Source organism: Argopecten irradians, chromosome 1 (genome assembly GCF_041381155.1).
Source record: "Argopecten irradians isolate NY chromosome 1, Ai_NY, whole genome shotgun sequence".
Lineage (NCBI taxonomy): Eukaryota > Metazoa > Mollusca > Bivalvia > Pectinida > Pectinidae > Argopecten > Argopecten irradians.
The window spans coordinates 16869890-16894837 of record NC_091134.1 but is presented as its reverse complement, the minus strand read 5'-3'; the positions used below and the strand labels follow the sequence as shown (position 1 = coordinate 16894837).

General features: G+C 37.5%; 2 protein-coding genes across 2 annotated transcripts in view; both read left to right on the top strand.

The window, feature by feature from the left end:
• LOC138315341 (serine/threonine-protein kinase mTOR-like) overlaps positions 1 to 9488 on the top strand; it is a 46747-nt gene extending 37259 nt beyond the window's left edge. Inside the window, exons 46-55 of the mRNA XM_069256336.1 lie at positions 918 to 957; positions 2264 to 2739; positions 4423 to 4597; positions 5308 to 5443; positions 6000 to 6147; positions 6542 to 6664; positions 7262 to 7344; positions 7756 to 7903; positions 8503 to 8638; positions 8950 to 9488. Coding sequence (XP_069112437.1) covers positions 918 to 957; positions 2264 to 2739; positions 4423 to 4597; positions 5308 to 5443; positions 6000 to 6147; positions 6542 to 6664; positions 7262 to 7344; positions 7756 to 7903; positions 8503 to 8638; positions 8950 to 9287 — 1803 coding nt within the window. The 3' untranslated portion in view covers positions 9288 to 9488. The remainder of the gene's footprint in view (positions 1 to 917; positions 958 to 2263; positions 2740 to 4422; positions 4598 to 5307; positions 5444 to 5999; positions 6148 to 6541; positions 6665 to 7261; positions 7345 to 7755; positions 7904 to 8502; positions 8639 to 8949) is intronic.
• A 7429-nt stretch (positions 9489 to 16917) lies between these two features.
• On the top strand, positions 16918 to 21384 carry LOC138319137 (galactose-specific lectin nattectin-like). Its single transcript, XM_069262080.1, has 4 exons — positions 16918 to 17076; positions 17625 to 17906; positions 19483 to 19659; positions 21251 to 21384. Exons 1-4 carry the CDS (start codon positions 17019 to 17021, stop codon positions 21349 to 21351), a joined length of 618 nt encoding a protein of 205 aa, XP_069118181.1. The 5' UTR covers positions 16918 to 17018; the 3' UTR covers positions 21352 to 21384.
• The last annotated feature ends 3564 nt before the right edge of the window (positions 21385 to 24948 follow it).

Below are 24948 nucleotides of genomic sequence, written 5' to 3'. Positions count from 1 at the left end.
AGTGGCGTTTATGAAGTCATTTTGTAGTGACGTAGCGTTACTAAACCTCAGACGACGAACTTCAGAGGGAAACTATCGAACGCATGGACTGGCCTGCTCGTTCCCCGGATCTAAATCCGATAGAGCATGTGTAGGACATGCTACAGTAATCCATTTCTTCCCGCGTTTACCATCAAAGGTCACTGAAAAAACATGGAACAGGCCCTGCAAGAGGAATGGGCATCCATCCAGCAAAACCGGAAACGGGATTTAATTGCGAGCATGCGTCGGCGATGTCGAAGTCTTATTGAAGCTAGGGGACGTCACACAATATAATGAAATGAAAATTACACGAGAACACTGATTTAACGCGAATTTCATTTTCGCTCCCATTGCCGTGTTTTTGTGATTTTGGGGGGTAGCTCTGTTTCGCAAGTAATGTATCGAGCACACGTGAAAATTCCATAGTTTTCCTGTTGGAACCTGTGTTTAGACATCTTAAAGACATCATTGAAGTATTTTTATGAATATTTTACAATTAAATGAATTTGATATACTACAAAATAAAAGTGATCCTTAGCAAATTTTGAGTAGTATAGTTATATCCCCTTACTGGTAGGTATTGATTGTAATGCAGTGTTCCAGCTAGGATTTGAAAAGGGCAGGGCGCTAGGCAAAAAAAGGGCCGCGCCCTGCTAAACCGACCTAGCTGGAACACTGTAATGCCATGTGTTTGTGAGTGATACATCATATTTTTAGCGACTTTAATTATGATAATAGAGTAATGATGGCACAATTGATACCTTCCCAAAAGGGATATAACACTATATATATATATATACAGTGTATATGCAAAGATGGAATAGCTAAGGCATAATATTGTTCACCAAATATTTTCAGGCGTATGGTCATGACCTTATATTTACAATACTTTCCAGGCGTATGGTCGTGACCTTATATTTACAATACTTTCCAGGCGTATGGTCGTGACCTTATATTTACAATACTTTCCAGGCGTATGGTCGTGACCTTATATTTACAATACTTTCCAGGCGTATGGTCGTGACCTTATATTTACAATACTTTCCAGGCGTATGGTCGTGACCTTATATTTACAATACTTTCCAGGCGTATGGTCGTGACCTTATATTTACAATACTTTCCAGGCGTATGGTCGTGACCTTATATTTACAATACTTTCCAGGCGTATGGTCGTGACCTTATATTTACAATACTTTCCAGGCGTATGGTCCTGGTCGTGACCTTATATTTACAATACTTTCCAGGCGTATGGTCGTGACCTTATATTTACAATACTTTCCAGGCGTATGGTCGTGACCTTATATTTACAATACTTTCCAGGCGTATGGTCGTGACCTTATATTTACAATACTTTCCAGGCGTATGGTCCTGACCTTATATTTTACAATACTCTTCCAGGCGTATGGTCGTGACCTTATATTTACAATACTTTCCAGGCGTATGGTGTGACCTTATATATTTACAATACTTTCCAGGCGTATGTTGGTGGTGACCTTATATTTACAAATACTTTCCAGGCGTATGGTGGTGACCTTATATTTACAATACTTTCCAGGCGTATGGTCGTGAACCTTATATTTACAATACTTTCCAGGCGTATGGTCGTGACCTTATATTTACAATGCTTTCCAGGCGTATGGTCGTGACCTTATATTTACAATGCTTTCCAGGCGTATGGTCATGACCTTATATTTACAATACTTTCCAGGCGTATGGTCGTGACCTTATATTTACAATACTTTCCAGGCGTATGGTCGTGACCTTATATTTACAATACTTTCCAGCGTAGGTCGTGACCTTATATTTACAATACTTTCCAGGCGTGGTCGGACCTTATTACAATACTTCCAGGGTAGGCTGGTGGCGGACCAGGTTAAAACCACGGTAAATGTAAATCTCAAAATTTACATACTTCAGCTGCGTACTCAGGTCAGGAATGTTAAAATCTCAAAACAGCTGCCTCAGGTAATGTCAAATATCTGCAAACAGCTGCCTAGGTACATGTCAAATATCAAACAGCTGCTCAGGTAATGTCAAATAAACAGCAGTCATATCTCCAACAGCTGCCTCAGGTAATGTCAAATATTCAAACAGCTGCCTCAGGTAATGTCAAATAAACAGCTGCCTCAGGTAATGTCAAATATCTCCAAACAGCTGCCTCAGGTAATGTCAAATATCTCCAGACAGCTGCCTCAGGTAATGTCAAATATCTCCAAACAGCTGCCTCAGGTAATGTAAAATATCTCCAAACAGCTGCCTCAGGTAATGTCAAATATCTCCAAACAGCTGCCTCAGGTAATGTCAAATATCTCCAAACAGCTGCCTCAGGTAATGTCAAATATCTCCAAACAGCTGCCTCAGGTAATGTCAAATATCTCCAAACAGCTGCCTCAGGTAATGTCAAATATCTCCAAACAGCTGCCTCAGGTAATGTCAAATATCTGCAAACAGCTGCCTCAGGTAATGTCAAATATCTCCAAACAGCTGCCTCAGGTAATGTCAAATAAACAGCTGCCTCAGGTAATGTCAAATATCTCCAAACAGCTGCCTCAGGTAATGTCAAATATCTCCAAACAGCTGCCTCAGGTAATGTCAAATATCTCCAAACAGCTGCCTCAGGTAATGTCAAATATCTCCAAACAGCTGCCTCAGGTAATGTCAAATATCTCCAAACAGCTGCCTCAGGTAATGTCAAATATCTCCAAACAGCTGCCTCAGGTAATGTCAAAAATCTCAAAACAGCTGCCTCAGGTAATGTCAAATATCTGCAAACAGCTGCCTCAGGTAATGTCAAATATCTCCAAACAGCTGCCTCAGGTAATGTCAAATATCTCCAAACAGCTGCCTCAGGTAATGTTAAAAATCTCAAAACAGCTGCCTCAGGTAATGTTAAAAATCTCAAAACAGCTGCCTCAGGTAATGTCAAATATCTGCAAACAGCTGCCTCAGGTCATGTTGTTTTAATAAACAGCTGCCTCAGGTAATGTCAAATAAACAGCTGCCTCAGGTAATATCAAATATCTCCAAATAGCTCAGGTAATATCAAATGGACTACAGTCAAACATCAACTTTTAATATAATTTTGTATTAAAAAGGCTTTACTTATTATATTATAATCTTTCAATATATTTGTTTTGTATTTGGTTTGAATGGTTATTGTAAAATTTGGATACAGATCAAATATGAAAATTTTGATATGTTCTTGACTCCTGGGGCTATGGGTTATACTGCATAGTGTACTGTATAGCATGAAACATTTACGGTGTAGAAATATTTGTTCATTTTCGTGGTTACTAATGAACCACGAATATTAAAACAACATAAATGGTTGTATACATTATTCAAAGTTTTATGACATCAGCTAACCATAAATATTACCACCCACAATATTACATCATATCTCCAAACCATGAAAAAAAAGGTACCCACTAATATTTCATGTCATGCAGTAAATCAATTCTTTACTGGTATATATAACACTCCAAAGTTTGACTTTCAGGGCGACCGACCACTTCCTGAGGTAGATATGTGGTGCCAGTCAGCTACTATTTACCTTCATCATTGGTTTGAGTAGGGCATAGCTGGGTGTTTCTTTTCTCGAGATTTTTTCTCTTCTTTTTTTTTATCAAATTTTTGAAATGCATGAGGATGTATATAGCCTTTTTGTATTTTATATTTTTCATATTACGTTTGGGCTACAGTTTGAAGGTCTGCATGACAACACCAGTGATAATCAGATCTGCTTATTTTGATGTGGGAATCTTATAATTATCACTGTATCTGTCTGTCCTTCCGTCTGTCTGTCCACAATTCATATCAGGAGATTTCGTCAAAAACCAATTGGCTGATTGTTTCAAAGCTGCACATATTAATAGCTGATAGAATATGTGCAGTAGAGGTTTTAATTTCCCAGAGAAATAAAAAAAATATATCCACCATGACCCCTAATTCTAAAATTGTCCAATTTCAGTAAAAAATGGTATACAAGTTTTTTTTTAATCATTTTAAAAGTATTCTGCAGACAGCAATGAAATAATCTATTTAAAATAAATAAAGTATTAAGGTTTTTCTTCACCTTAGTATTGTTCTATATCTTACATTATTTACATATCTCTATACTTTTTCCAGTCATATTAATTCTGACAGAGGGTACCAGAGAGTATACATCATTTTACAAATCCCTGTAAATCTTTGACATTTCTCTTGAAATTGTGGGAGGTGGAAGTAAGTGTTATCTATTTACATTCTTTCATGTTCTACCAAAATTTTGTATGAAGGCAGGGGCACCCATATCCTTGAGACAATTCTAGTTTTTATTACCATACGCAGAAATAAATGCAGATTTGTATAGTGACCTACCACAGATTAACATTCATGACTACAACGGTCTTTTGTCAACAGCTGACTTCCTTGGAGCTACAGTATGTTTCTCCCAAACTGTTACGATGTCAGGATCTAGAACTGGCTGTACCTGGGACGTATGACCCCAACCAACCTGTCATTAAAATTAGAAGAGTTCAAAGTTCACTGCAGGTCATCACCTCCAAACAGCGTCCCAGGAAGCTCAGCATATTTGGTAAGATGGATGATTAATCTTGTGGGTTTTTAGCCCACCATCATCAGATGGTGGGCTTATTCAAATCGCCTTTCGTCGGTGGTCCGTCCGTCCTTTAACAATTCTTGTTATCGCTATTTCTCAGAAAGTACTGAAGGGATCGTTCTTAAATTTCTTAGTTTTTGGGACCGATCAGTCAACAAAATCGCCGCCAGGCAGCCATCTTGAATTTTGATGATTAAAATTTGTTATCGCATTACACCATGTCCTGTATTGGCATGTTCATTACGTCACGTCACATCCTGTTCTGTCTTGTCATGTTTATTACACCAGGTCACGTCACGTCACATCTGTCCCAATGTTATACGAATATTGGGATATTTGTGGCTTACAGACATTTTCAGTTTACTGCAAACCACAAGATGTGAAATCTTGTACAAAGTGGTTTACAGTATTGCTGTATTGAGATTAGCATGTTTGTTATTCTCATTTTGTCTCTCCTACTCTAGGTACTTGCCACTGGAATTTCATGTTTAAAAATAAGCTTTCAGATCACTTTTCATTTTTCGGTAACTTTAACTGTCTGAATAACCAATACACTGCATTCTTATTATTTTAGATAAGACTTGCTTATAGGCTTTACCCTTTGTGCTTAATAAAGATCTACACCAACAAAGTGTTACCTGTAATTAAGAATTGACTAATAATAAGCACTAATCTTACTTATACAGGTAACAATGGACAGGAGTACATGTTCTTACTGAAGGGCCATGAGGACCTGAGACAGGACGAGAGAGTGATGCAGCTGTTTGGCCTGGTCAACTCACTTCTACTTAACAATCCTGAGACACTGAGAAGAAACCTTACGTGAGTGGTCTCCATAGTGATCAAATCTATTATCTCAATCTCTACCCATCTTCCATCTCTCACCTCTGGACCCAGGTATTCTTAAGGTGATTAGGCTAATCAACAACGAGTTTTGTACCTACTCGCCAACTTTAGAGAAGATGTAATCATAGGTTTTTCAGCAATTCAGAAATATGTGTGAGCTATTCACCATTTGAACATCTGGGTGCTGGTCTTTTGTGAATGAGTGGTTAAGGTGCTCGACATTCTTTCCCTAGCCTTCCATCTCTTGTTAACAAATGTGAAATTCACCTTACTAACTGTAAGGTATACAAATTATGCTTGATTTATCCAAGAATGCTCAAGAAAAATCAATACTTTGAAAGTTCAGATAGCCAGAAATCCCAGATAACTTGTTCAAAGTTGTGTCTACATTCATGTTTTACAAAGTAAATTTTCTTGCTGCAATTAATATTTTTGGATATTTAAACTGGTTTTATGAACAAGATAACTTATGATGTACCAAATTCTACTAGCTTAACTTACAAAACTGTAAGATTTCTATGTTGTTATTCAGAATCCAGCGATTCTCCGTCATTCCGCTGTCCACCAATTCCGGTCTGATTGGCTGGGTCCCTCACACAGACACATTCCATGCTCTGATCCGAGACTATAGAGAGAAGAAAAAAATACTTCTAAATATTGAACATCGCTTGATGCTACGGGTAAATATATTTTACTTGTCTTGTTAATCTCAATTTATCGTGTCCAGATATAAGTAACTTAATCATAGTAAATGAAATAAGAAGGTTTATTCAGTTGCCCAGAAATGTTCTTAGGGAAGGGAAAACAGAGTTAGTAAAAATCTTGGCTCTGACCCCTTTGGGGCAGGAGGGGTAGGGTCCAATAGGAAATAGAGGTAAAACCTATAAATCAAGGAACCTGTATTCAGAACATTTCTTTGCATAACAACCAGGTGAACGATACAGTCCCTTTGGGCCTGTTGAGTTAGAGGTGTCATTAAGGCAGATTTAACTGTAGTAATGCCCTTGCTATGGTATTTTGTACTTGTTTGGTTGTTGCCCTTGGTTGATACCTAGTTCCTCTGTCTGCCTACAGATGGCACCTGACTATGATCACCTGACACTAATGCAGAAGGTGGAAGTATTTGAGCATGCTCTAGAACATACACAGGGAGACGACTTGGCTAAAATACTTTGGTACAAAAGTCCAAGTTCTGAGGTAAGTTTTACAGCTGGCTAAAACTCAATCTGATTAAAATACAGATCCTTAAAACTTTTCCATTCAATAGAAGATCTGACAACATCCCATAAGGGGTCATGTTCGAATGACCCTTATACAACCAGTACGTCAAATTGAATACATTTTCTACACCAATTGGAAATGTCCCAGTTACATATACATTTGGCTTTGTTGTGCTCTTCGGGCAAGATCATTACATACTTGAAAATAATTTTCAAACTATCTCCAAAAATTCACTTTCAAGATTGTGGAAGTAGCAATCTGATTGGTCAGTTCAAAAGGTCACCAGAATGTGCATACTTCTGTTCCGGCCAACAAAAACGTTATGTTAGAGCCATAACCTATTTCACCATCGATATACAATAAGCAATGAGATAGAACTTCATAAGGCCCTTTTGTTGAAAAGGAAAAGAACACTCGCAGGGTAGCATCAAAGATGTAACAGTGCCCTGTGATATGTAAAACAATTATAAATGAAAAGGTAAAGTAACAGGGGTGCAAGCCTTTCATCTCTCTATATATGTCAGGAAAGGAAAAACAAGCTGAGAATCTAATACATTTGTGTGTATGTTACAGGTGTGGTTTGACCGGCGTACAAACTACACACGATCCCTGGCTGTGATGTCCATGGTGGGCTATGTGCTGGGATTAGGAGACAGGTAAATAAACAAATATCAACCTGGTGATAAATATAGCACCATACATGTGTGGTTATTTCATGTGAAACTTCTCTAGTAAAGAATATAATAAATATTTCAACTAGATAAAGTGAATCTTCCATTAATTGAACACTTGCGTCAGTAGCCCGACCCGCCTGGATTAAAAAAATGTGGACAGCCACTACTGCGTAGTCAATATTCAAATCAATCCACAGTCATTTGGTACGGATTGTGAGTTTTACAGATTACCAGTATTGAGATTATCATGGGTCCAATGTATTTATACTGTGTCTATTAAATGCAAATTCAAGTTTACCCATAGTTGTACTGAAAATTCACCACCTGGTAATTCACCATTTCCCTACCAGTATCTTGTTACGTTTGATTGTTTATACATCCTTTGTATGACAGACATCCCTCTAACCTGATGCTGGACAGAGTCAGCGGCAAAGTCATCCACATAGACTTTGGTGACTGTTTTGAGGTTGCTATGGTGAGGGAGAAATTCCCAGAGAAGATTCCATTCCGGCTCACCAGAATGCTTATCAGTGCTATGGAGGTAACAAGTGTTTCTTAAACATTGAATTACTGTGTATGTTGGAAAAAAATTATCCTTTGATGGAAATGGAGATATTTTCATAAAAGACATATTGACAAGTTTAATATTAAGAAGTGATTTTGCAAAATACTTAAAGGGGCTTATTTGTATATATATTTTATATTTTAACAAATGAGACATTTCTTTAAGAATTGTAGGTAACTGGTATCATTAGTAACTACCATAATATCTGTTGTAGGTAACTGTCAATGGTAACTTCTGTAAGAACTATTGTAGGTAACTGGTATTGATGGTAACTGCTGTAATATATGTTGTAGGTAACTGTCAATGGTAACTTCTGTAAGAACTGTTGTAGGTAACTGGTATTGATGGTAACTGCTGTAATATATGTTGTAGGTAACTGTCAATGGTAACTTCTGTTAATATCTGTTGTAGGTAACTGGTATCAATTGTAAATACTGTAATATCTGTTGTAGGTAACTGGTACTGATAGTAACTACTTTTAAATTTGTTGTAGGTAACTGGTATCGATGGTAACTGCTGTAATATATGTTGTAGGTAACTGGTATTGACAGTTACTACTGTTAAATTTGTTGTAGGTAACTGGTATCGATGGTAACTACCGTATGACCTGTGAGAGTGTGATGGAGGTATTACGAGAACACAAGGACAGCCTGATGGCCGTACTGGAAGCCTTTGTTTACGATCCTCTCCTTAACTGGAGACTGATGGACAGTAAGTACAGCTACTTCCACAGATGTAAGCTTATATCAGGAGTAAATATATAATCTGGCTACTTCTTACTTAAGAATCCCGAAACAGGCACACACTCACCAGTCATGCTGTCCCACACAGGGAGAGAATGTCCGTAAATATTTATTCCCGTATGATTTTTTGTGAACTTTTGATGAAATTATGCCAATGAAAATACAATTAACTTAAAAAGTTTCCTGTTCAGAGTACTGCATGTTATAGATCATTTTCTAAAAGTTAAGCTGGATTACTTAAACAAATGTTTTATAATAGTTATTGTTGATATTTTGCAGCTACAACCAAAGCCAAACCAAAGACAAATCGGTCAGATTCTTTTACCGGAAGCCAAGAGAAAGGGGACATTCTGGACAGTGTGGAGCTGGGTACAGCCAGTCACAAGAAGACAGCTCCTGAGGGTCCGGGGTCAGCAGGGGGAGATAACACACAATCAGAGGTCCTCAACAAAAAGGCAATTTCAATTGTGCACAGAGTAAGAGATAAGTTGACGGGGAAGGATTTCCCAACCAAGGACTCTATAGATGTCAATACTCAGGTGGAACTTCTCATCAAACAAGCCACATCACATGAGAATTTGTGTCAGTGCTACATTGGCTGGTGTCCATTCTGGTAAACATTGGCTGGTGTCCTTTCGGGCAAACATCGGCTGGTGTCCATTCTGGCAAACATCGGCTGGTGTCCATTCTGGTAAACATCGGCTGGTGTCCATTCTGGTAAACATCGGCTGGTGTCCATTCTGGTAAACATCGGCTGGTGTCCATTCTGGTAAACATCGGCTGGTGTCCATTCTGGTAAAATCGACTGGTGTCCATTCCGGTAACATCGACTGTGTCCATGCTGGTAAACATCGGGGTCCTGTAAACATTGATTTGTCATTCTAGTAAACATCGACTGGTATCTGGATTCTGGTAATTACAGAGGTCAATATCTTCTGTAGGTCTCACAGATTTCCAGAATTTTGTAAGGTCTCACAGATTTGTGACCATAAAAAATAGCAGAATACAGGCACATCTGTTAACAGTGAAACGAGGCTACTCACTTGATTGATCAGAATTCTTCACGAAGTAGGATATCCATACATGTCCAACAGTTGTGAAATTGTGTTCATATCACTGTGAGTGTGACACGACTTTGTTTTGAACAGAAATAGGTGTTGTGGTGCTGCCAATAGTAAAACAGAGAAAATGTGAACAACCAAGTTTCCATTGTCGAATGGTATATTAAGTAGTGTGTATGACTCTGTGTTTCCAAAGCTATCATCAAAAATAGGTTGTGGTCTTTTTCACTACACAAACTTAGAGGACAGTTTTGTGATAAAAACCCAAGAGAGGTTTGGAAAAAAATTAATCCATTGAAGCTTCCTAATGGATATTTTTGTGATAAAAGGATAGGAGAGGTTTGGGAAAGTTGAATTCATTGAAGCTTCATGGGGAAAAACAATGCTGTCAATTCTGCTATTTGCAGAAACTTCCGAAAATTTCCTACCATTTATTTAGCTTTTTGTTTGCTTTAGTATTTGTGTTGATGATTATCACAGAAAATCCATTGTTTTTGTTTGTTATTTTACATTTGCATTTCTCTTTATTATCATACAAAGTACTATGGTCTAGTAATCATGAAACGATTACAAAATAATTTAATACTACAAAGTGACAAAGATAGCTACATGATTATGAAAATACTGACGAAGCAATTTGTGTTACTTTATATCACACATTACTTTTTACCAATTTTTTTTCTAGGATTGATGTACTTGATTGAAAATCAGTAAGATTTTGGTCCGTGAGAGTAACACTTTCAATCATCCAACAATGTTCCTAATGGTTGGGAGAGTTACCATTTAAAATTATATGTTGGACAGAACGATTTTAAGCAGTTCATCAGGAAAATTAAAAGATTTAAGTGGTTTTTTTTCTTCTGTTACTCATTTTGTATTTATGAAATGTATTGATCAAAGTTCATAATTTCGGTTTTAAAATCAGTATCTATTGAATTGTACAATAAATATAGCCACTAATGGTTGAAATTTAATGTATACATACTTGTAGTCTAAATTATTGTTAAATCCTCATTGTTTTGATAATACACTGGCCAAACAACTGATTACATAGTTAATCCCTGATGTCAGAAATACATACCGGTAGCTCTGATGTCATCATGTGATGTTTAATGATGAATATTTATAGATTTATTCCATGATGTATCATGTTGCAATATTTAGAAATGGTATTTATATAGCTACTAGCTGGATTTTACCGTTAACATGCATATGTTTAGTATCCTGTGGCACACCTCAGTATTACATGAATCCAGTATTCACATTTCAATGTCATCCTCATTTGCCTCACTTAGATCTTTGTCAGTCGGTATACATACTATGTGGTAAAATTAGGAAAATGAGATACCTACATATTTTGATATGCTAACTTTTCATAATTTTCTGTTTTAACGGTCATTTCACTTGGAATAATTATAATGTAATTGTAAACCATTCTATTTCACTAAATTTTGCAGGAGAGCTCCAACACGAATTCAAATGTTTGGCAATAATTGTAGCAATGTACCAACATGAATTCAAATGTTTCGGCAATAATTGTAACGATGTACCTACACGAATTCAAATGTTTCGGCAATAATTGTAACGATGTACCAACACGAATTCAAATGTTTCGGCAATAATTGTAACAATGTACATGTATATAATTAAATCCATAAACAATTGTCAGCAAGAGTCCATGATTTTTATTAAATATAATTATATATTCAAGAATGTTTTGAAAATATTGATGATACCAAATATTTTATACAGGAAAATAAAGTGATTTACAGTAAAAATACAAAAATTATGAATACCTGAACATGTAAGCCTAGGGTATCCCAAAATTTGAGGGATTTCAGTGTACTTAAAAAATTTGTGAACAGATAAATGTTATACTGGACAAGTTATCTTATATACAGATTTAGTAAATGTGGCAAATATAGGTGGATTTATATTTCTGATATCTTGCTATACAGTGCTATTTCACCTGGTCTTCCTTTAACCAGACACTGATTATAAGGTCACCTTCACATAACTAGTCAGTTAATGAGTGCTGCGGTTTGTTTTGTATGGGATACAAAGTAGATTCCAAAACTATGTTTCGCTCTTTGTTATTGATGTCAAATTAAAATAAAAGACTAATAAAAATCATGTTATAGAAATATTTTTATTGTTTTGAATTCCTTGTGTTCAATGAAGTGGTCTTTGATGTCTCCATATTGAAGATTAGTTAACTACACCTGAAATATTCAAGGTGACAGTGGTCAAACATGCTGAGATGCAGGGAATATATATTGTTTCACAAATTAGGTATGTAAAATGGCCTATCTATGGGTTCCTTATTTAGTAGAGTACGGTTATTGCGATCTTTAAACAATATATAATTTATAAGAAGGATATGAGACCTTGCAGTTCTGAATTATAAATTGAAAAATTATCAAGAGTGTCCATATACATTAACCAGACTTTCGTTTGAGGTAGCAAGGTTCAAATTTGATAACTGTCATTTAAAAGTGTTTTTATATAAACATCAAAAGAGCCCATATAATCTAATACGTTGAAGTTTTTGGCTACAGAGTTTGTTAGGGACTAGAGGAATCAAGTATGCTTATTTTAAAGACTTCTGCATACGCAATTGAAGGTCACCAATTCGCTTTAACAAAACTGTTCAAATCTTGATGCAATGTGGAAGGAATAAAAAAGGCTCAAACCCTAGCTAGTTTCGACATTCTTTCCGTAACCAAGCTGTTATGGGTGAAAAATCAATATGGGCCAATGGAGTGGTAGTCGTATGGTAACCGTGACGATCAACTTGTGGTAAAATATTAATTCATAAAAAGGATTTGAAATTCAATTTACCTTTATATAGAAGCAAACATGAAGAAACTCTTCAAGCCATACAATTTGTTAAATTTAGTATCTTCAATTAGTAAATTAGTATCTCGCAAAAAAGGTAAACGATTGTCATATTTACGGTAACTTGACTTATTTTACCAGTAGTCTTATTTTAACGTCTTCTGGAATTGATTTTGATCTAACTAGGAAAACTGAAAATGGTTGGATGGAAAATGGTTTGCATTATCGCATGATGATTTTTGGGCAGAAAATGATAGATAGGACCAAATTTATAAAGGATAACAGTTTATAGAACGAATTGGATTCCCACCGCAAAGTGGTGACACCATTGGCGGCCTTCGAGGTTAGATTCCACCATCGGACGTGAATATGTATGTGGATAATGTCCGAAATGTTCTGACATTCTACCATTTTTGTACAGTATGACTTTACATAGCTAGTTTTTCAATTATTATTTTATTTGATTGGTTTTTTTTCTGTGTGAAAGAGTAGTTAAACTGTTGGCCATGTGTAATGTAGTCCTAGAACCCTTCAAAGACAATGACTTGAGTATCAAGGTGAAAGGCAAACGCGGCACGGGATGTGACTGAACATTAGTTTCAAGTTTCTTTATTAGTTCTCTTAGTTCTCTTTGACAAATACATTGTATAGAGAAACATAATATATAAATATCAATTTCAAAAATTTGACAAATAGAAAATATGTACATATAAGGAAGGACAAATCATAAATTCTTTTGGAAAATAACCTTGATAAATTTACATAAATTTCTTAATGTTTTAATATTAACAGAATTCATAAGTAGTGGGAATTTTAGAATATTTGGTTGCGTATAGTAGTACTTGTTAATATATAACCTTCTTTCCAGCGTAAAAAATGGACATTTCAGTAAATAATGAAATTCATCACCAATATCGTTTGTATCACAAAAAGGACAAATTCTGTTTTGATATATATTATTCCACCTACCAGTTTCAACAATAAATTTATGGTTTCTTGTTCTTAATTTACACATTAATAATCTTTCGTTATCATTCAATAATTTAAGATATTTTTCAAAATTACACTCTTTTTATATATTCTATAGCATACTGACATTGAAGAATGAAAAACGTCATGATTCCATTTCTGTAACAAGAGGCCCAGAGGGCCTGTATCGCTCACCTGGTTTTTTGTTAGTAATTATCACAAGACTCTGACAATTAGAAAAATAAGCAAAATTGACTCCCAAAGTTTAATTTTGAATCACAACCATACAAATATGCTATCCAATACATAGGTTCAGAGACAAAGTAATCTATATGAAAATAGTAGCCTAATTGACCTTTTGACCTCGCATCTATTGCCGTCTAAGGCCCCGGGGGTCAGCCCTATCATTTGTACAATTTCAAATCCCAACCCTATAAGGATGCTACCATTGCACTATAAGTGCTCTTCCATTCTTAGTTGCAGAGAAGAAGTCGTTTATATGGAAATAGCTAAATTGACCCCTTTTGACCCCACCCTTCAGGCCCCCGGGGGGTCAGCCCCATCATTTGCAAAATTTTGAATCCAAACCCTATAAGGATGTAACCATTGCATTATGAGCGTAATCCCATGTTAAGTTGCAGAGAAAAAGTCATATATATATGGAAATTGACCACTTTTGACCCCGCCCCTCAGGCCCCCGGGGGGTCAGCCCTATCATTTGCACAATTTTGAATCCCCACACTATAAGGATACTACCATTGTATTATGGGTGCTATACCGTGCTTAGTTTCAGAGAAGAAGTCGTTTAAATGGAAATAGCCAAATTGGCCACTTTCGACCCCGCCCCTCAGGCCCCCTGGGGGTCAGCCCCATCATTTGCACAATTTTGAATCCCCACCCTATAAAGATGCCACCATTGCATTATGGGTGCTATACCATGCTTAGTTTCAGAGAAGAAGTCGTTTATATGGAAATAGCCAAATTGGCCCCTTTTGACCCCGCCCCTCAGGCCCCCCGGGGGTCAGCCCCATCATTTGTACAATTTTGAATCCCCAACCTATAAAGATACTACCATTGCATTATGAGTGCTATCTCATGCTTAGTTTCAGAGAAGAAGTCGTTTATATGGAAATAGCCAAATTGACCCCATTTGACCCCGCCCCTCAGGCCCCCGGGGGGTCAGCCCCATCATTTGTACAATTTTGAATCCCCACCCTATAAGGATGCTACCATTGCATTATGGGTGCTATCCCATGCTTGGTTTCAGAGAAGAAGTCGTTTATATGGAAATAGCCAAATTGACCCCTTTTGACCCCGCCCCTCAGGCCCCCGGGGGGTCAGCCACATCATTTGTACAATTTTTAATCCCCACCCTATAACGATACTACCATTGCATTATGAGTGCTATCTCATGCTTAGTTTCAGAGAAGAAGTCGTTTATATGGAAATAGCCAAATTGACCCCATTTGACCCCGCCCCTCAGGCCCCCGGGGGGTCAGCCCCATCATTTGTACAATTTTGAATCCCCACCCTATAAGGATGCTACCATTGCATTATGGATGCTATCCCATGCTTGGTTTCAGAGAAGAAGTCGTTTATATGGAAATAGCCAAATTGACCCCTTTTGGCCCCGCCCCTCAGGCCCCTGGGGGGTCAGCCCCATCATTTGTACAATTTTGAATCCCCACCCTATAAGGATGCTACCATTGCATTATGGGTGCTATCCCATGCTTGGTTTCAGAGAAGAAGTCGTTTATATGGAAATAGCCAAATTGACCCCTTTTGGCCCCGCCCCTCAGGCCCCTGGGGGGTCAGCCCCATCATTTGTACAATTTTCAGTTAGTAGCCCATAAGGATGCTACCAGTCAAATTTTGTTGAAATCCGACCAGCGGTTATGGAGAAGAAGTCGATTGTTGACGGACGGACGGACGGACGGACGACGGACGACGGACGACGGACGACGGACGACGGACGACGGACGCCGGACGCCACGGTATGGCATAAGCTCACCTTGGTCCTTCGGACCAGGTGAGCTAAAAATTGGTAAATGTAATATTTGTTATTTGCACTTTTATCCATTGTGGATTCAAGTTATTTTGATGCAAGTTCCATATATATATATATATATATATATATATATATAAGACCACACTCATTTAAAATGTTTTGTATAAAAATTAAGTATGGAACTGCTCTGTTTTCGTTTGTAAATACATGGTATAGCATATGATTCAATATAACATTCATTTTACTTTCTTTAGATATCATCATAGTCGACCAGTAGTTAATCATCTTTATATCAATTTGAAGTGGTCTTGTACCCAATTCTCCATAAACCATGTAGTTTGGTGTACTTTTCTTCAAACCAAGAAGTAGTTTACAAAATTTTAAATAAAATTGTTCAATAGATTGCATATTTGAAAAACCCCATATCTCACAACCATATAACAGAATTGGTTTCACTATTTTTTCAAATAAATCAAAAATACAGAAAAGCAGAAGGCTATGTGTGTGTAGACAAGGATTATACTTACGCCGGCTAGTTAAGAATAACCACTCACACCTTCTAAGCAAAACCCTCTATAGGGATCAACCAACTAAATAAAAAAAGACCTTCGAAATGGCCCCAGTGTATACAAGATTGAGCCCAGGATAGAATTTTAACCCGGCCGCTGATTGGCTGGCTAATTATGAATTTCAAAAGTAAAAATGTTTTCTGACAAGTAATTATTCCTAGATAACCATGATATGAATTTGGAAATTGATATTGAGATTTAGGTTCGAAATATCAACTTTGATAATGAATAGGTAAAAGCATTAGAATTTCAGGATTTTTTAGTGCAAAATGCGCCTGATTTCAATAAAGCTATCCTGGTTAGAGTTTGAGCAGAAGGACCCAAACTTTTTTTCTATTTAGTGTTATATGAGAACCTAGACTTTAATTATAGAACACAACAGGTAACTAATATTCCTTTGTTTTAATAATACAGTACAAAACTTTTAACAAAGTTTAACACTGTGGTCTATGTAAAATTATTTAGCTGGTTGCTCTCTATAACAAACAAAAATATGCGTTGGTGTCTCTTATTTCTCCTTTATCTCATTAGCTATATCCTAATTTGTAACCTTTTGTTTTGTTTTGATATATAAAGTAAACATATATAGACATATTTATTAAGCTATCACGTGACATAATATCATTGTAATTATATATTTATTTGTTCGGAAAGGATGTCAGTAAGTTGTAATAACTTTTGTCCAATCCATTTGTCTTTTGTTACAATAAGATTGATTTAAACTAAAAGACAATGACGTCACTAGAAATTATACTGCAGAACTTTCAAGTCTTATCGCGGAGTCGATTGTACTTTGCACCATGATAGACTAAACACGAGAGCGCCCTTATCTTTACCTCTGATCAGACGATATTCTTTCAAGTTCATTGTCGTCTGCTCCCAGCGTTACACATTTCCTGGACAATGTCTTCCGTGGCTGTTCTAACACTGCCTCTACTCCTGCTGTGTCTGCATCTGGCAGGTATTAGTGTTTACTATTACGCACTTAACTTGTACATTAAATCTATCATCTATGATTCTGCATATGATGTGTCATTGAGTACGATAAAAATAATTGCAGGTAACTGTTCACGACATTAAAAAGCATCAGTTTCACAAGGCTAGGTGATACTATAAAAGCTGCGTCACCATATAATCTACTCGACCATTATCTGTGTAGGTTGTTCATGAAAAGTGGACATCACTTGAAAGAAAAATATAGGGCCCTAGTTGTGAATAATGCCATTTGGGACTGATCGGTCAACAATATGGCAAACCGCCCAACATCATGGATTTCATCATTGAAGTTTGTTACCGGTATTTCTCAGAGAGTACTGAAGCGATCTGTCTCAAAGCAGTTTTACATGTAGGATGTTTGAAAAAGTTTGAAGTTCAAGAAAAAAGATTCCTCTATCCATTGTCCGCCATAGATAATTCTTTAGTGGGATCTCTTGTTTGTTGAGTAAAATATTAATGTGTCAGTATGAAAATACTGAGACAACGTTTACTCCATTTTCTCCTGTTTGAAAGCCACCCAGACGGATGTCTCGCGCTGCCCAATCAACCTTCAGAGAGGGCCGTCTCTACAGGGGTACGAGGGCAAATGCTACCTGTTTGAAACCCACCACCACCGGGACTGGGCCCACGCGAATAACGACTGTCGGGCCAAGGGCGGGAAATTACTGACCATCCACTCGTCTGGGGAGCAAAACTTCATCATGTCTGCACTGGGGTCTCTCAACTTCCAAGGAAATGGCGTGTGGCTAGGACTTACGGATCAGGCCACGGAGGGAACATTTGTCTGGGCTGACGGTAAACCTCTATTTCAAATGGCTAAGTTTTGACCTGTACAAACGAACAAACACGCGCCAGTATGTTAAGACAAGTTACGTGGCTTTTCTGTTTAATAAAAGGAAAAGATTGTCATATGATTAAGATACGACATCAAGAAATCAGAGAAAAAGATTGTCATATGATTAAGATACGACATCAAGAAATCAGATTTGACTCTCAAGTTTGAAGTACGTGTCTATTTGTCATATATTTTGACTTTTCGGATATCTGAGAAATTGTGATTTGACTCCTGAACGAGTGATTAAATTTCGATAATTAAAATTCGCGATTAATCGACGTGAAATAGCTCCAGTTAATGGTAATCTAAACTTCTAGGGTAATAAACCACGAAAATAGCTCCAGTTAATGGTAATCTAAACTTCTAGGGTAATAAACCACGAAAATAGCTCCAGTTAATGGTAATCTAAACTTATATGGTAATAAACCACGAAAATAGCTCCAGTTAATAAACCACGAAAATAGCTCCAGTTAATGGTAATTTAAACTTTATGGTAATAAACCACGAAAATAGCTCCAGTTAATGGTAATCTAAACTTTATGGTAATAAACCACGAAAATAGCTCCAGTTAATGGTAATCTAAACTTATATGGTAATAAACCACGAAAATAGCTCCAGTTAATGGTAATCTAAACTTCCCTGTTAATAAACCACGAGAATAGCTCCAGTTAATGGTAATCTAAACTTTATGGTAATAAACCACTATGATGTTTATATCTTCGTGTAGTTTCGTAGGTTGTTGTGGTGTGTATAGATGTAGAACTCCAACGCAGATTCAGTGGATGGTACGATACGTTTATTTTAGTCTTAGGAATCGACTCTGTACAGAGATTATTGGCGAGTTAATATAGCAGTACATCAGGATAACATATGTCAATATTTGGGTATGAAAGCCAATACCTGGAACAATTCATACCACCGTAGTTGCTGTATTACATAGGGAAACATGGTTACTCATTAGAACTTACCATGTATCATAATTAATAACATGGCTAGGTAATTAGTAGTTATACAATGACCCTAACAGAAGTTGGTTTCCACTAGACTTTACATGCACGTACATATACTATTGTAAATATGAAACACATGTGCTTGACCTACACAGTGTAACATACCCCGTACGTGAAAGATATATGTGGATAATTATATATTAGTCCAAATTTCAAACTCTAAAATTCTTATCATTTATATGTATTATACTACACCACGAAAATAGTTCCAGTTAATCGTAATCTAAACTTATATGGTAATAAACCACGTAATTAGCTCCAGTTAATCGTACATCTAAACTTTATGGTAATAAACCACGAAAATAGCTCCAGTTAATCGTAATCTAAACTTATATGGTAATAAACCACGAAAATAGCTCCAGTTAATCGTACATCTAAACCTCTGGTAATAAATCGTGAAATTGACTCACCGTGAAAAAGGTCGCTGAGCAAGAAAACTCGACCAATCGGGCTATTGTTACGTTAAATGTTGATGCCACGGTTACGTGTTTGTGATAAGCACTGAGAAATCCTTTGTCCTTTTTAGGTAGCCCTGTAGACTTTGTATACTGGGCTAACGGACAGCCGGGCGGGCTTGGAGGTATCGCATCCTCACAGGAAGACTGCGCACTCCTCAAATACCGCGATTCTGGCCACTGGCACGACTATCCATGTTCCTCCATCTTATTCATCCAAGAGAACTACGGCTGGGTGTGCAAATTCGGTAAATATGTATTTTCTGTTGTTAGGTGATTGTATTTTACATCCTAATGAGGTACTGTCATAACATGGGAGTCGACTGGTCAGCCGTTTTCTTTGTTGACACGACGTAATGTTTCAAAAGTCGCGCCAAACCTCTAGCATGATTAAATTGACGCCCTATTAAAATTTCTGTTACAGTTGCCAATATAGTAATAAATAGGAATAGAAGATTTGTGCGGATGCAATCAATAACACGCCAAAACCTTAACTCTTATTCTGCTCAGTATCAGAATTTTTGTGATTGACATTAGAGAGTCTCATTGCCAAATACACAGCATATTGTTAGAAAACATAATCTTATGATCTATATGCCATTAAAACAATTCCGAAGCGATAAAAAAACACACATCAATCAGACAAGTAATAAGTTACACACCTTGCGGATTTGGCAACTTGATCTTGCACAATTTAGGGACCAAACATTTTTCGCGGAAATCATCTCTGTTACTAATGTACTTCGCTATGCGTGCCATTTGCGGGTTATCAGGACTAGTTGTACCAGTACGAATCTGTTGTATCTGTAATGGAACATGTAAGCCGTACCAAACTGGTACAAGGGATTGAATAACTCGTTTCTTGAAGCGTACCACTTGGACGACTCGATGTTTTTTAATCCGGAAGACGTAATAGATTTTATAGCCGATAATATTGATTTATAAATTTCAGAGCATTCTTTAAGGTATTGCTGGAAATGATGCCCGTAATGCCCGTATTAGAGACAAGAGCTGTTGGAGAACAGCAAAGCTCGCCTATTCAGAAGAAGTTGATGTTCAAGTATTTACTATTTAAACATGGAAATATGACAAATTAACAGACTCAAAAAAAAAAAAAAAAACCTAAAGGGCCCCAAATTGGTTGTATTATCACGTTCAGCATCTATACACATTAGGAAAATAAAATCATAAACATTTATGATGACTTATGCTTAAACAATTGACAAAATAGAAACTTGCTCAAAATCTTAAACATGGAAATATGACAAATTAACAGACTCAAAAACCCCCTAAAGGGTCCCAAATTGGTTGTATTATCATGTTCAGCATCCATACACATTAGGAAAATAAAATCATAAACATTTATGATGACTTAAGCTTAAACAATTGACGAAATAGAAACTTGCTCAAAAACTTGAACATGGAAATATGACAAATTAACAGACTCAAAAAAACCCTAAAGGGCCCCAAATTGGTTGTCTTATCACGTTCAGCATCCAAACACATTAGGAAAATAAAATCATAAACATTTATGATGACTTAAGCTTAAACAATTGACGAAACAGAAACTTGCTCAAAAACTTTAACGTGAAATGGGACGCCAACGCTGACACCGACGCCGGGGTGACAACATTAGCTCCTCCTATTCTTCGAATAGGCGAGCTAAAAATTATTCATTTTTGAATTCGAAGCTATCTTTCATATGGGTGCCGCCATATTGAAAATCCAAACGCGCTCATTTTTCTCTTGCGAATTCGTGTCAGTTGTACTGAATTGACATGGCACCGCCTAATCGAACTTTCATTTTTATTACTTTATTATCTACGTTTCTTTTTCCAGATATGTTACCAATGACAACCAGGCCCGTTGTTATGGCGTCTACACCAAGTCCAGATGTAGCTGTGTCTACTCAAAGTCCAGATATGGCCACAGTTGTCTAGATTTTGTACATAAAGATAAAACAGATATTTTGATCAATGTCTTCATCTAGTTTGTGGTTTGTTTGCATTTTAACTGTGCCATATCAATGAATACATGTACCGTGTAGGTCTGCCAATAATTCTTGAACGTAACTCACTTCATAAAGGAAACAACAACTTGCATGTGATAACTCACGCGCAGCCATAGAGTTCGGATGAAATTGGATATCTGCGAAAACGCTGTTAGAGACAACAGTTACATGTCATGCATGACAAATACAAAATAGCAACAACAAAAACACAATAACAACAAAATACGTGTAAAAAACATGCAATTGTGATAATGTATATACAAAATGAAAAAGAGCTGTCATCAAATATGCCATTTCACCATTGCCTTGGGGAACATGAGTTCCTGCTTTGAAAAACTAGATAACAGGGGTCGATGACACCGAATTTAGTTGATAGATATTTCTCTTTCGCGCCTTCTCAAAAGTCTTTAACGAGTTTTAAATGTATTCTCAGCTAAAACAGTCTACCCGTTAATGTTCACTTCAAGAGATGTCTTCATGTGAACGCTGGTTAAAAACGAATCAAGGATCTAATCAGTATGGATACTCCAAGGGTTACTATTACTATCGTTATATCCACCTCTGGGATATGCAATAGTAAAACTGAAGGCATTTCAGGAAAACATCTAACTAATCGCAGGCCTACAGATTCTTAATTTGATGACTATAGCAGCGAACGACGTCCACTTTCAAAGCCATACAGTGTACCCTGCAGCATGCGGTTGGCAAAGGCTAAAATCCACAGAAGGTAGATGTATTTACAGTTAAAAGATAAAATCGCTAGGGACCTCACATCTCGTATACCAATATTAGTACATCTCGTATACCAATATTAGTAGGATCTTAGCACTCCTGATTGATAGTGGTCCCAGTCTAGTTGCTGTAGCATGGCTTTATATTTGTGTAATTTCTGGTCGTAAATATAGCCGCTCTGCGTTGGACTGATTCAGATTCAAGCTGGTTGATTGGAGGGTCCAAAGACTGATAAGGTATATTCTAGTGATTGCATGACAAATGTTTGGTAGGCTCTGTACCTTGCTGTTATCTTACATTCCGTCATGTTGAGCCAGAGGAATCCAATGGCTCTGTTTGCCTTAAAAGTAACCATGTCGATATATGTGCTCCACTTAAGGGCTTTGTTGACTGTCACTCCCAAGTACTCACTGGATTATACTTCCTCTAGAACAAGGCCATAGAAGGTGTAATTGGTCTTAATTGTTTTCCTCTTCTTGGTAATGCTCAACACCACACATTTGTCTTCGTTGAAAACCATCTGTCAATCCTTTGTCCAACATTCCAGTGACAACAAGTCTTGCTAGAACGATCTTGCGCCTGTCTCGAACTGTCACGATAAAAAAAGGCTGTCATCAGCGAAAAGCTTGACTTTGGAGCATGCTGTGTCTGGTAGATCGTTCATAAAGATTAGGGAAGCGCAGAGATCCAAGAACTACCCTTGTAGCACTCCAGTTGTTACATGTGTTGTTGTTGATGATATTGCCATCAAGTAGTACTTGTGTTTGGTTCCCAAAGTAGTCTCGTATCAAGCTAGGTCTCGCAGAATCGTCTGAATCGGAATCCATGTAGCGAACAGACATGATGGCGTTTCTGCCAAAAGGGCCCATCACCTGGCTATAGACGGTATGTTCCAACACCTTACAGGGTATCGATGTTAGTGAAATTGGCAGATAATAGACAGGTCCTCTGCTGTGAATGCTCCGATAGCATAAAAATAGGGCAGAGCTATCGGAGCATTCGCAGCAGGGGACCAGACTAGGCAGATAGTAGTCTGGTCAATATTCAGTGTTTCTAGACCTTCTAGAAGATAGGGCAGAGCTATTGGAGCATTCGCAGGAGGGGACCTGGTCCAGTAGTCTGGTCAATATTCAGTGTTTCTAGACCTTCTAGAAGATAGGGCAGAGCTATCGGAGCATTCGCAGCAGGGGACCAGACTAGGCAGATAGTAGTCTGGTCAATATTCAGTGTTTCTTGACCTTCTAGAAGATAGGGCAGAGCTATCGGAGCATTCGCAGCAGGGGACCAGACTAGGCAGATAGTAGTCTGGTCAATATTCAGTGTTTCTCGACCTTCTAGAAGATAGGGCAGAGCTATCGGAGCATTCGCAGCAGGGGACCAGACTAGGCAGATAGTAGTCTGGTCAATATTCAGTGTTTCTCGACCTTCTAGAAGATAGGGATGATGGACGCATCTCTCTGATAATCTGGGATGGCACCGCTGTCAAGAGACATCTGGTACAGGAATGTCAAAATCGGGCCTATGTGGGTGGCATGGACATTGAGCAATCGAACTGGTATCGCATCTGAAAACCTGAGTCCTTTTGAATGTTGAAGTTTTGCCTGGATACATGGATGGGGACTGGACCCTTTATCTGGTATTTATGTAATATCCTCCTTACTGAATACCGAGGAGTTGAACTGTTAATTCAGTATTTCTGCGTTGTTGTAGAGTAACTCACAATCTGCTTTCCTGAGCGCAGCAACGCCTTGGGTGTCCTGTCGCTTTTCCTTCAGTTAGGACCAGAAGCGTATTGATTGGCCTTAAATATATTGATGACCTCATTTAAATGTGTCATATGCTTTCCTGATCTCCTTCTGCGCTCATGATTTCAGATCATTATACCTTCCTCAGTTGGTGTGTCTGGCCTTGGAGAGTGAGCGCTGTCTTCTGCGATATAACCTCTTGACCTCTATGGTTATCTATGGGTTGTATTAGCGAGACTTGGGAAACTTAGATGGTATCCAAGTGTCATCCATATTGTATCTGATCTCTAAATGATTTCCATAACTCACTGGCTGTGGTATGATGAAGTCTGATGCTTGCAATCAGATACAACAGCTCTTCTTTTATGTTGTTCTGTCTGCCCTGTTCCAAATGTGTATTTTTCTCTAGTTAAAATTTGATTTGCTGCGCTATGAGATATATTGCTACAAACACTTTTCCCCAAGTGGGTGTAAGGATTTACACTTGTTGACCACTATAGAGGTGAACACAGGTTTTATCCTCCTCTTGAGTAGGGAAGCCAATGACTTGTGCCTTTACTATATCATCTAGATTCAGGAAGCCTTCATTGACTCTTGCAGGTATTGACCTTCCCACTAGTCTCTGTGGTTTTTTGGGTTCTTAGTGTTTTATGTTACAATAATCCGGTCCCTGATATTTCTATCAGAACTTACAGTTTTCCAGACTATCTGCGTCCAGATTATTTGGAATCTACTGTATTGTGTTTACATCAGTTCCCAGTCTGGAAGTGGATGACTCGGCTCCAAATCATCGAATGATGTTAATTAAGTTTTTCTACGGTTACCAATGTGTGTTTATATGAAGGTCAATCATGTTAACATATTTGGTTGACACTCATTCCAGCATGTCACAACCCCGATATTAGGCGTCATAGGCCACTTAATTCCTGACAAAAAATAAAAGAATTTAGCATGTTTGACCTTGATTCAATGTCAATATAATTTATTTGAACAAACTCTGACCTTGAATGAAGGTCAAGATCATGGATATGAACAAATATGTTAGCCCT